Raw genomic sequence first — 13,467 nt, 5'->3', positions numbered from 1 at the left:
TACAAAATGCCAATTACCATCCGATGGAAAACAAATGGTACCTAAAAAGACTGGGAAACCAAAAGAAAAGCACCTAAATTCTGCTGCCATGCCAGCGGCTTTTGCTCCCTGCACTCAGCAGCTCAAAGCTGTAACGCACAGCTAGCGGTGGTTGGGATACATTTTGCCACCCAGCTCTGAGGCCAACCGCAGTGGAGACAGAAGTCAGAGCAGTCAGGCAGAGAAGCATTTCCAGGAACGGGCAGTACTTGTTTCCAAACTCTTTTTAGCAGAGTTTGCTAAACCTTTCCAACACCATGTAAATAGGACACTTAACAGAGATGCTCTTAAAAAAGGAGCTCCCCAACCCTGACTGAGCTGCTCAGTTGGCTGGGGCACCATCGTGTACACCAAAAGGTTGTGAGTTCAATCTCCAGCCAGGACACATACCTAGGTCGCAGGTTTGATCCCCAGTAAGAGTGCAACCGATCAATGTTTCTCTCTCTCACCTTCTCCCTCTCAAATCAATAAACATATCCTCAGGTGAGAATTTAAAAAGCAGCAGCTGCCCACATTTGAATTGGGGGCATGTGCAGAGGCTACTTACTACTTGCCTCCTGATGTCTAAGGTTTTTTCCTCAATAAAAAATCAAACAAAACAAAATGAAACAAACAAACAAAAAAACCCTGAATAAGGACTACAGTTCCAAGGCACCCACTAGCCAGGAGACTAAGTCCCAACAGATGGAACATCAGTAACCTTCAGGAACCTGCCTCCCTGCGCTGCCTGGCATGACGGTACATGATGGTACATGATGGCTGGGCCTGAAAGCCATCTCAGACGACAGCTGCACGTTGTCAAGCAGAGCAACCCAGCAATGTCGTGCGCACTACAGGACACTTACCAGACCCCACCATCACCCATTAAATTCCAGCAATGCCCATCTATCTCCTCAAGACATTCAAGAACCCAAACAAGCCCTCCGAGCTTCCAAATGCCCCAGGAGGACCGACCGCCAGTTGAGAACTAGTGGAGGAACAGTGGGTGCCAGTTAAATGGAAATGGAAATACTAAGTGACTGGTCCCAATCTAGCAACTGGCAGTTAAGGTGTGGGTGCCCCTGGGTGCCCAGGACTAGCATGATGTCGAAGACTCACCTCGCTTTTATACTGGTCCCTCTCCACAGTGCATTTGTCCAGCTGTCTGAACACATCGTCAAGCTGCACAACCATTTCGTCCACCTCACTTTTGCTCTCGTTATTGGAACACTGACTACATTCGGGCTTTACATGCTGCAAAGCACTGCACTGTTTTTTCAGTCTTTCTATTTCTTCCAGAGCTTGCCGGTACTGAGACACCACGTGGTCTGGGCTTTCAGATTTCCCATTAACACTTTCAAGTAAACACACAGCGTCAGTTTCAGTGGACTGATGGCAAGTTTCCTTCTTCACGTATTTGTTGATCATTTCCAGTATCCTGTGTTTTAACACTCTGATTTCGTCAGCAAACATTTGACACTGTCTTTTATAATTTTCTTTTTCTTGGGTAACTAGAAGCAGCTCATTTCTCAGTTCATTTAACTGGCACCCAGCATCACCCACAGATTTATCAAAGGTTTCCTGGGCTTCATATGTCTTTCCTTCGGCACAAGACGGCAGTATAGCTGTATCATTTCTTGTATTTATGTCATTTTCGGTAGTTTCTTCCTTTTTGACAACTAAACCTGGCACTTCAGTCTGGGTGGCCACAGCCGTTGCCTGATCACACATGGATGGCAGGGTGCCTGTCGAACTAGTCTGGCCACAAGGTTCAATGTCAGCCATAGGCTCGACCTGAATACCACTTGGCTCGATGTGACTCTGCTCAGCTTTCACTTCGACATCATGATCTACTGCAGGCTTGGGAGTACTGTTTTCTTCTAAAATGATGACATCTTCATCATCATCTTTATAAGCTGAATTGTCAAAGGCTTGATTACTGGACCTCCGATGCTTTGCATTCAAAATTGAGGAACGAGTACAAAGCCTCCGTTTCATGCTAGAAAAAATTTTAATAGAAGTTAATATAAAATACAGATATGGACAAAATAGATGATCTTGAAGTAGTCTACCTTATAATTCAAATAAAGACACATGCTTATGTTTTAAAACATTGGTGTATTTATTACACAGCTAATGGAGATTATGTTCTCCTTTTGCAGATGGGGAAACAGACTGCTGGGGTGTTGTTAAAGTGCCAGGTGTGTACTGCAGAACACCTCTTCACCTGCTGTCCTCTGGGCATCTCAGTGCCCCTGTCCCAAACCAGACTCCATCCTCTTTCCCACTGCGATTTGTTCCATCCTTCAGCGATCGAAGGCGAGCACTAAGTAAACCAGTATGCCCTATCCCTTCATGTAAAACCACCTTCCCTGCAGTAACATTTGCTTGGTTTCCTGTGAATTACCCCTCTGATTACTTTTTGCCCCGCTTAGAGGATATTTGTGTTAGTTTGCTATCTGGGCCTTGTGTGTCAGACCTCAGGTTTCCTTCATTTAAGAAAGATTTCCCAACCTGGCAGGTGTGGCTCAGTGGACTGAGCGCCTGACTGCGAACCGAAGAGTCACCAGTTCCATTCCCAGTCAGGGCACCTGCCAGGGTTGCAGGCTGAGTCCCCAGTAGGGGGTGCACATAAGAGGCAACCACATAGTAATGTTTCTCTCCCTCTCTCCCTCCCTTCTTCTCTCTGAAGATGAATGAAAATCTTTAAAAAAAAAAAAAAGGAAAGATCTTCCTTTCTTGGGCTTACTTTCTCCTATTAAGGGGGCACAATCTCCAGTAAAATCTTGAGAAAGCATACACAGGACATAAAAAATACGTAATTTTACATGATAAAAGTATATTTATTTACCTCTTGGGTTTACTGGCTTGGTTTTACAGACTTCCAGGTTGGAAGTTACCTTCCACAAACCATTTCCTCCTGCCAGGCAGTTTTTCTGTCGCCCCCACCCTGGCCTTTTGCACACGTGTTTGTTTTCCTCTCTGAGAACAACTCTTTCCCCAGTGTTCCAGACTTCACGACTTCCCGTTACTTGGAACAGTGCTTTCCCTGGACATCATGCTGCACACTTAGTGAAATTCAGCCTTTCTTCCATTACCTCCCCCACTGGTTTTCTGACTTCCCATTCTGCATACCCTTACTCCACCCCAGCAGGTTGCTTCCCCACCCCCTGACACACGAGAGGAGGAGAAGCCCAGGAACCTGCTCCTCCTCAGACTGCCAAACAGGCCTCCTGCTCTCAGCCCTGCCATTCACCTTCAGAAGCACCCGGTGCTCCAAGTTCATGGTCTGTCTAGGGATGTCTGGAGGTAATCAGTTAACTGGGAGTCGCCCTATAATTTTTCTTACCAGGCATATTCCTATTTGTCATTGTCAAGACCTAAATTTAGTCAGTCTTTCCACAAACTCTGGTTCTATGAATTTGAAAATAAATATATGCTTTAAAAATTAATGAAAATTTTCTCTTTTTCCATTTTAATGACAGTCACTTTTAAAAATAAATTCCATCCTTTCTGGTCTGTAAACTACCAATTTTACTTTTTCTGACTTTGTCTGGAACCATTTGTATGACAAAAAAACAAGAATATGAAGGAGGCTGTTTTAAAAAAATTCATACAAGTTCTTAGTTAAGCACAGTCTAGCCTCAAAACAAGTCTCCAAAATGTGGGCTACAAACGGCAAACTATTTTACAACACATCCTCCTTGATGTACAGATGCATGAAGTCGGTTACTTCTGATCTTTCCTGAGGTCAGAAATGCCTTGAAGAGTGCTGGCTGGGTGGCTCAGCTGGTTGCAGCACCACCCCGTGCAACAAAAGGTTGTGGGTTCAATTCCCAATCGGAACGCGTGCGGGAAGACAACCAACTGATCAATGCTTCTCTCTCACACTCATGTCTCTCTCTCTCTCTCTCTCTCTCTCTCTCTCTCTCTCTCTCTCTCTCTCTCTCTCTCTCTCAAACCAGTAAACATATCCTCGGGTGAGGATTAAAACAAAAATCCCTTAGAAAATTTAATGAAGGCTACAAAACCTCTCAGGAAAACTGGCCTCACTATGTCCGAGAATCTCATTCCACTGTTTCTCTTTCCACAATAAACACCAGGTGTAGTCAGTCTGACCCACCAGTTCACCAGCAATATGCTCCTTCCTCACCTGTATTCCTTCTAGTCCCTCTGAATGGGCCACACGCACAGAGTAGCAGCACTTTGAGGACTTCAGGAACCGACGGGACCTAAGGCCCGCCTCGTCATGAAGCCTCCCCGATCACTCCAGTCAGGAGAGGAAACTGTCCCCTCTGCCATCACTCCCGCCTTTCCTCCCACTCCTTCTCCCACCACTTATCCAAACTACACAGCATGCCACAGGGTATGCTAAGAACTTATGCGTCACATTTGATATTATAAGGTCATACTGTTAACTACTTCATGTTTTTCTTTACTTAGACACTGATAATCTTAAAAGCAGAAATGTCCATACTGTAGAGAATCTCAAAGAGGTGACATGACCAAATCCCACAATAAACAGTGTTTTTGAACTGATTTAAGTAGGTGGCGTTAATGAGGGTGGGGTAAGAGTAGACAATAAAAGCAAAGTCACTTGCTCTCTCTCCAGCTGCTGGTGGTCTGGTTAAAGATGAAGCCGCTGAAGCAGACGGACCTGGGTCTTCAGCACCCCGTATGCCAGCCCAGAAGTACCACTGTAAAAGCCTCTCTAACATTTGCTGCAGAACCCCTAAAAATCAAGAAGGCTTGAACCTGGACATTCTCAGCAGGAACGCTGACAGGATGGTGGGACCACAGGTGATGCCTGGCAGGCAGTCGACAGATCCTACATTCAACTTCGTTCCTAGATACAACAGAAGCTGGATTCATCTGATACCAAAGAAATGAAACTTTAGGAGACCAAAACTAGACCTTGAGTTTCTTTCTCGAAACCTCTTTCCCAGACTTGAAACTCTTAGGTGCTAAAAGTCCTGGGCATACAATAGATGCCGACAACATTTTTCTTTCATTTATGAGGTATAATCAGGGGTGTCCAACCTGGAGCTCACAGGCCACATGTGACCCAGGATGGCTGTGAGTGTGGCCCAACACAAAATCGTAAATTTCCTCAAAACATTACGAGATTTTTTTTGTGATTACATGTTACAATGTATTTAATGGGTGGCCCAAGACAACTTTTCTTCTTCCAGTGTGGCCCAGAGACCAAAGGGTTGGACACACCTGGGTAGATGATTCTTCAAATTAAAGATGGAAGCTGACTTTTCTCAACAGAATGGTTTATTGAATCAACTTGCAAAAACAGAAGAGGCAGCAAAGGAAAAAGTAAAATGTTTTCATTTACCATCCTTAGATTCTTTGCTAGATTGTAAACTCCATGAAGGAAGGGTAATTTCCTTATCCTTAACATCTGGCCTAGAATACTCAAAAAATACTTGAAATGAATCAACATCTCCACTGATTTTATTATTTCTTTAATCCCTGGAAAGTGGCAAACATTTTAATGGGATTTCAGCAAGACATTTACGTGGAATACCTGGGACTTCAATTTTGACGCTGATATAAAAGGTATATCTAGGTGCATTAAGCTATCAGGGTATCAGTGAGTCTACTTAAAACTCTTCATGTCTGATGTGATGTTTGATTCTTTGAGAAGCAACAAAGAATGGCTGTAAAAACAAACAATAAAAGCAAAATCACTTGTCCTTAAGACTTTTTGCCTACACAGCAATTTCTGCCATAAACAGCAATTTCTTAGAACTGCATCACTGCCACACAAGTGCCAAACAAAGGCTCTGTTTCCTACTCACTCCCCCAAAGGAAAACCACACCTCTGCCGCTGACCTGCTGCTCTCGGATTCCAACTGGGGTGACCCACGATGATGATTATTTACAAGTCTTGTCACATACGAGTTTGCTGCTTCTGAAAGATGTCCCCTTGGAACACTGTCCTTCACGGATGAAAAACTCTGACTTGACAAAGGAGGTGTCCGCAACAACATTTCAGCATTAATCTGTTAGAGGGGGAAGAATTGATCATAAAGGAATTTTTTAATGCGCAAAACACAAACTTATTTTTCTGTAAGAAATAAAGTTAGTCATAAAGAGACTGCCTTTAAAAACCAGAGTAGGCCCACTATTCTTTTCCCCAGTTCTGTTCTCACCCCCAAACTCTAAGCTTTTATACAAGAAAACATTTCAACATTAATTATAAGCAAACATACACATCTGCAGCAGACCAAAACCACAAGAATGATCACTTAGTCACATATTCAGAAATGGCTCCTTAACACCGTTGAGGGTTCAGAAATAAAAGAGCCTGGGAGGGTGGTCGACAAAGAGAAAGAAAACACTATCGCTTTGGTCCAGGCTAGTGCTAGAACTAGGCTCCCTGGAGTTCTTGTGAACTTTTCCTTGACTGCCTAGCAACAGCATTCTTAAAAGAATGTCTGCCTTTCCTTAGAAGATGTCCAACCAAATCAAACTGAACAGTCTGAATGAAGCTGTCGGGTGAGGAAATCAGAGTTGGGAATGAGGGCAAGGAGGGTACGTGATAAGAGGAGCCTGGTGGGGCGGCACAGCTGGTTAGAGCTCTGTCCCAATGGGCCAAGGCAGCAGGTTTGACCCCTGGTCAGGGCACATACAAGGATCAACCGATGACACCCTGGCTGGTGTGGCTCTGGATTGAGCGCCGGCCTGTGAACCAAATGGTTGCTGGTTTGATTCCCAGTCGGAGCACATGCCTGGGTTGTAGACTGGGTCCCCAGTGGGGAGCACTCGAGAGGTGGCCACACATTAATTTTTCCCTCTCCCCCTTCCCCCCTCTCTAAAAATAAATAAATAAAATCTTAAAAAAAAAGAATCAACTAACGAATGCATAAATAAGTGGAACAATAAATTGATGTTTCTCTCTGCCCCCCTTCCTCTTTCTCGCTCTAAAAATCAAATTTTTTAACAGAGAGGAACACAGGTACTGAATGAACAAGATAACTTCAATTTGTTATGCAACTCCTAAGCTTTAGAAATACTTGTTAAGTTAATCACCACCCAGTATAAGACACAGCTACAAAAGGGAAAAAGCTGAATTACCTGAGGGATCCTTTCCAGTTGTCTGATCCTGAATTTTTCCTTGTCTCTAAAAAAAAAAAAAAGACGACAAAAACATTTACATTTACCTCATTATCATTGTCCATTCTGTCTTGCAACGATGTGTTCACTACAATCAGAGGGGAGTCGCTAGGTGGGGGACACTTTCCACCTCCTCTCTCAGTAGCACCCTAACCTTGACTGGCCTCCAATTTTCTATCCCCACTGTTTCCAGGCCTTTGAATGGGAAAACCACAGGCTTGTTTACTCCAGTCCTGCTGGATTTATCTTGAAAAAACAGTGCATTGTAAATTAAAACTGCCCGGAAGCTCTTAGTGAACTCAGCCTTTGGTTCAGCCGCAAGTCCCCCAAGGCTGACCGACCACCACTCACTGCCCAGCTTCTCCAGCACCCCCCACTGTGCCCACTCACACGGGTAATCCAGTAAACATACCGCTGCTCCCTGTACATTTTCATCCTACCTTCAAGGCCTACTACAAAACGTCCTTGGTGAATTTCCCCGACCCCTGTCCTCACCGTCCCCAGGCCTGAAGTTCTCTCTCCAATTGGGCTTCCCGACAGGACTGGACAGCGCCTTTCACGGCACTCGCCAGCTTCAAAGTGGTAACACATGTGTTGCACCTCGCCTGTAAGACTGTCAGCTCATCAAGGGCAGTATTCACTTATGACTTGGCGGGGTGTGTGACCCCCAAAGATACCCTATTCTGTATGCAAACTATCTTGTATATAGGACAGCGATAAACAGCAGGTGGGGAAAAAAGCAGGAATCCACAGCATGAACTGTTTTACAAAAGCACTTGCTGTTACGCACTCCACATCAAAATCCTTTGGGGGGGGGTCTCAGTCTTTCAGCTGTACAGTCAGCCACTGACCAGCATGGGTTTGACCTGGACGGGTATTCCTGCACACGAATTGTTTTCAATAAACATACAGTCAGACCTCTGCATCCCTGGGTTTCCCATCTGCAGATTCATACGAAGAAGGCCAACTATGGTTACAGGCAGATTTTTGACTCAAGGGAGTAGGATGTGGGGGGTTGGTTGGTGCCTTTAAGGCCCACGCTGCTCAAAGGTCAACTGGACAAGCTTTATTTTGGAGGCATCAACTAATACTGCAGACACCGCTGTGGAGGATGCGGGCATTCACTCTTTTCCCGCCGCACATTAACACAACACTCACTTCTTTTTGTAGGTTTTTTCATAAGTGGGATGTACCAAATCCTCATCTTCAGGTTCTTCTGGAACATCACAATTTCTAATCAGAGAAATCACATGGGAATAACAGGTCACCAGCGTCTACTCATCTATACATCATGAACAGCATTTCCTCCTTTCCAAAAGGGCACTGCCAACTATATGGTACCTGAACTGTGGGTCAGGGTTATTGGAGCAATACCATTTTTCTGGAAGCTGATCTATCCCGTCTGGTAATTTTCGCCACTTTAGACAGGAATCACACTGAACCCATGTCTGATCAGGACGTTTCCTACGACAAAACAATAAGATACTAGCTTGGAAACATGGATGCCAAATACACTTCTACTAGATTTTCTACATCATTTCCATCACAAAATGCCCCTATTACTTAATTCTGTTCCTGAAAACTCTGTGACAACACTATTACTGTGTACAGCAAGTTAAACCAAAACAATTAATTTTGATTACCTACAAAAGGTTAAAAATGAAAGGCCAATTTAAGTAAAATGACTTAAATGTATTATTTCATAGCATACACTTAAATTTGTTCTATGATAATAAAAATTCAACTCAAAATATTTCAAATGCCTTGCTCTGAATCTTATATTAGCACCTGCAATGTCAAATCTAACATATTTATTAGCAAAATAAACCATGCAGGTACAGAAAATAGACAAGTTGTTGTATTACACAGTTTAAGTAACTTTTCATAATTGTATTATACTTTTACTCTCTATTATACACATCTCTGAATAACTAAAATTTATATATTCTTTGTTTAGAAAACACTTTCTTACTTTTATCATTTAAAAATCACACTGATCCTGTGAAGAATTGATATTGGACATATTTAACAATGAAGACTTCACCTTAATGCCAATAACTTTTTAATCTGGGGTTACAAAAATGCACTTACGCAATTATATAAAACTTCAAACAATCTGGAAGTTTATAAAGTAAATATACACCCATTTCAAGAGGTTACATTATGCATGTGTATATACATACACACAAAAATACAATGGGGAATTAACACATTGAGTTGTATCTTTGTTTCTCATTATATATCTGGAACACCCTCCCAGCAGCATAGTTATTACTCATTCACAGGACAGTTACCATGTGCTCAGTGTGTTCCTGAATGCTTGTCAGGCATCCTATCTTTTAATTCATACAATTCTAGGAGGTAAATGCTATTAATGTTTCCATTTTACAAAGCAGAAAATGGAAGCTTATAGGATGCCAAGTAACAAAGTCAACGTCACAGTGACTTAAGCAGCAGAACTAGAATCTAAACTCAAGTCTAACTTTACACTCACGATCCCACAACACAAGACGAGGGTTTTTCAAACTATGAGACGCAACTTAATAGATTGTGAAATTAATTTAACGGGTCAAGATGTGTTTTTAAAATGAAATAAATGATAACCCACAACACATGAGTAAATAATGTTTCACGAATCTTCTGTGACTACATATAAATGTATACAAGGTCTGTCCAGAAAGTATCCACCCATATACTATGAAAAATAGAAACATTTATTAAAGAAGATACAAGAAACGTTGTACACAGGACAATGATGCCTCAGTCCCTTCAAAATAGACACCTTGGGACCTCACACGGTTCTCACAATCTCCATCAAGTGCCCCGTCATATTTTCCTGAATCTCATCAAAGGTCTGAAACCTCTTCCCTTTCAAAGTTGATTTAGTTTTAGGAAAAGCCAGAAGTCGCAGGGTGCCAAATCTGGACTGTAGGGGGCTGAGTCACCTGGGTGATTTGCTGTTCTGCTGAGATGTGATGCATGAGCGGGCGCGTTGTCCTGATGCAGCTGCCAATCACCAGGTGCCCATAGCTGCTGACTTCTGAATTATCAGAATAGTTTCTGCAGAGGAATGTTCAAGCCTAACTTAAGATCTGACGCAGATTCATTGCTCTACTCATTCAGTCATTTTGGATGAGATGGCCACACAGTACACATGCTCACTCAACAACGTCTACTGCCCCCACTGACTATAGTACAGTGAAGTCATCACTGTCCACACATGCGCATTCCAGTCCACTCTCCTGGGCTGCCGGGTTACATTGATGTTGCACAAACCGTTCTTGTTGTATTAAAAACGGCTGGACTTTTTCCAGACAGACCTCATATATACTCATCAGTTCATTTTACCATATGCTGATTTGAGTTATAGAATTTCTTTCTTACAGTGAGTTAGAGTCAACTGTGAACACTGTACAATCACTATACCCTCCAGCATCACACATCTTGATATTACAGTGGGTTGGCATTTTTAATGTATACTTACTGTATATCTTCAACTGGCAAATTTAGAGGATATTCTGCGTTTTTCTTCACCTTCATTTCATTCCAGTAATCATTCAGTTTCTCTCCTAGTGCTAGTATTGTAAGCCTCAAAAAAATTAAAATATAAAATCAACTTAAGGGAAAAGAATGATAAAGATTAAATTTTGGTCAAACAGAGAAAGCACAAACAACTAGTAATGATCATGTAGACACTAGGGGAGGGAGGATGGACTCCAAAAGCACAGTTAATTAAAACAAGTAACAATTTTTCTAGGAGGACCTCAATTCCTAGAGCAGAGCACAGAGCCAGGATCATCTAGGAAATAAGACACAAAATGGTACTTGGGACCCCTGCTGTGAAAGCATGTTGTCAAGCAATTACTGGGAGAACCACAGGCACTCTGAATTTCAACCTCACCCTTATAAGCTTCAATTCAAATCGGAACTCAAACTTTTGGTTTATGAAAGTACACAATCATTACCTGCAGGTATACTTCAAATAGCTTCTGTCCCACATTAAGACTTCATTCTCAAACAATAAGATGTTTTTTAAAAAACTGAATTTATTGGGGTGACATTGGTTAATAAACTTATATAGGTCTAAGGTGTACAATCTCTAATACATCATCCTTATACTGTATAGTGTTTTCCACCCCAAGCCCCACAATAAGATGTTAAAAATGAAATCAATGGGACCTACTGAGATAAATGAGACTAAAGCCACGATTCTTCCTCAGCTTTTTTCTCACCACCTCTATTCCTCAGTCCGTGAGACTGCACTCATTTCTGCAGGGTCACGAGGTGGGCATTTACGTGACAAAGCATAACAGCATTCAAAAATCAAGTTTCACACACCACCAGCAATGTATGAGAGCTCCAACTGCCCCACACTTGCCAACATTTGCTGTTTTATTTATATTGTAGATAATTTTTCCATTTTTGCCCATTATAACTAATTCTTTTTGTGTCTTATTTAAAAAACAACAAAACAAAAAACTCTGCCTAACTAAAGACTATAGAAATATTGTTTCCATTTTGTTTTTGCCTTTCTCAGGTCTACAATCCATTTAGAACTGACCTTTGGCTTCACTTGAGAAGTAGAAGGTGAAGTTTACATTATCTATACAGAGAGCCAAGTGACCCGGCATATTTGGAAGGGTGGTCATTTTCTCACTACACTTGAATGTGACCTTTGTCATAAATCAGGTGTTCGTGTGCATGGAAAGTGGGGGTCGTCTTTTGGCTTCTCTACTCCATTCACTAGACTGTCTATCCTTTCATTAATACCCACATTCTTAGTTTTGTAAGTGTGATTTAATAGTGTCAGTCCTCTGGCTTTGTTGTTCTTTATTGATTATCTTAACTATCTCGGCCTTCTGACTGTCTACATAAAGTTTAGAATAAGCCGGTCACTCTTACCAACACCCACACACACCTGCTGGGTTTTACTTTTTCAAACTGGAATTGCATTTAATTGTTTTGGAGAAAAATGGACATTTTATAATACCCAGTCTTCCCATTCCTGAACCTGGTAGTCCTCCTTAAATTTCACTCCACAATGTTGTCAGTTTTCAGAGTGCTGACATATTTCCATGTTTTATTTACTCCAAAGTACTTGTTTTTTTGATGCTATTATAAATGATTTTTTAAAAATTTCATGTTGTTTTCCTGTTGTTGCTAGTATACAGAAATACAGGTAATTTCTGAGTGTTTCTTATCTTAGAATAATATACACAGGGTCTGGCAGAAGTAATGCCTGCCTGAGTGTGGTTGGTAGGGTAATGATATGGGTGTAATAATTTACAGATTTTTAAAAAAGATTTTATTTATTTTTAGAAAGCAGGGAAGGGAAGGAGAAAGAGAAGGAGAGAAACATTGATATGTGGTTGCCTCTCACATGCCCCCAACTGGGGACCCAGCCTGCAACCCAGGCATGTGCCATGACCCAAACTTGAACCAGCCACCCTTTGGTTCGCAGGTCAGCATTCAATCCACTGAGTCACACACCAACCAGGGTAATAATTTATAGTTTTAATTTGAACATTTCACCTAACATGTAATCTGGTGTGCTTGAGTGTGATATTGTTATGTTACATAATTACATGCTTATGATTTTATATTAAAATATTTTGTAATAAAAAAGGGACATAATTTGTGCCAGACCCTGTACATTACTTGCTCCTTTATTAATTCCAGTTAGCAGATAATTTTGGACTTTCTATACCTTTCATTTTTTTCTTGCCTTATTGTATTGGTCTTCTCCTCAAGGATGAGGGTAAGCAGCTGATATCTTTATCTTACTCTCATTCTTGGTGGGTGATCAATAATTCACCATTTGAAATGAAGCTTGCTGCTTTTTTGTAAATACTCTATGTACTGGTACTTGTAAATAACTGCATTTTTACTATGTCCTTTCTGTTACTGGTTTTGTAAATGTCCATCTTTTTTCCTAAATCACAAATGGGTATTGCTTTTATCAAGTGCTTTTTCTGTACCAGTGAAAATAACCACAAGTTTTCTATTTTTTAACACCAGTGTGATGACTAACATTAAATTTTAAATGTTAAAAACTACCCATGCCATCTTACAACACAATCTACTGTTTAATGCCTGCAACTCAGGCATATGCCCTGGCCGGGAATTAACCAGCAACCTTTCACTTTGCGGATTAGGCCCAACCACCTGAGCCACACCATTAGAGCTTATGCTATCTGTCCCTTTGGTAAAGTTTTTGTGTCTGCGGGCCTACAGCAATGTCCTCCTTTTCATTTGATATTGACAGTATCTGTTTTCTCCTTTATCTCCTTAGTCTTGCCAGGCATTTATAGACTGTTAACA

General features: G+C 41.6%; 1 protein-coding gene across 3 annotated transcripts in view; it reads right to left on the bottom strand.

Moving 5' to 3' along the window:
• MORC3 (MORC family CW-type zinc finger 3) overlaps nt 1–13,467 on the bottom strand; it is a 39,231-nt gene that overhangs the window by 4,435 nt on the left and 21,329 nt on the right. For all 3 annotated transcript variants that reach the window (XM_053916933.2, XM_053916936.2, XM_053916934.2), the window contains 6 exons: nt 10,631–10,735; nt 8,488–8,610; nt 8,305–8,379; nt 7,108–7,153; nt 5,863–6,032; nt 1,138–2,017 (listed from right to left, as the gene is read on the bottom strand). In XM_053916933.2, the coding sequence (XP_053772908.1) occupies nt 1,138–2,017; nt 5,863–6,032; nt 7,108–7,153; nt 8,305–8,379; nt 8,488–8,610; nt 10,631–10,735 (1,399 nt within the window). The remainder of the gene's footprint in view (nt 1–1,137; nt 2,018–5,862; nt 6,033–7,107; nt 7,154–8,304; nt 8,380–8,487; nt 8,611–10,630; nt 10,736–13,467) is intronic.

The sequence above is a fragment of the Desmodus rotundus genome, chromosome 2, assembly GCF_022682495.2.
Source record: "Desmodus rotundus isolate HL8 chromosome 2, HLdesRot8A.1, whole genome shotgun sequence".
Lineage (NCBI taxonomy): Eukaryota > Metazoa > Chordata > Mammalia > Chiroptera > Phyllostomidae > Desmodus > Desmodus rotundus.
Note: the sequence above shows the minus strand (reverse complement) of the source record. Positions and strands in the feature narration are given on the sequence as shown.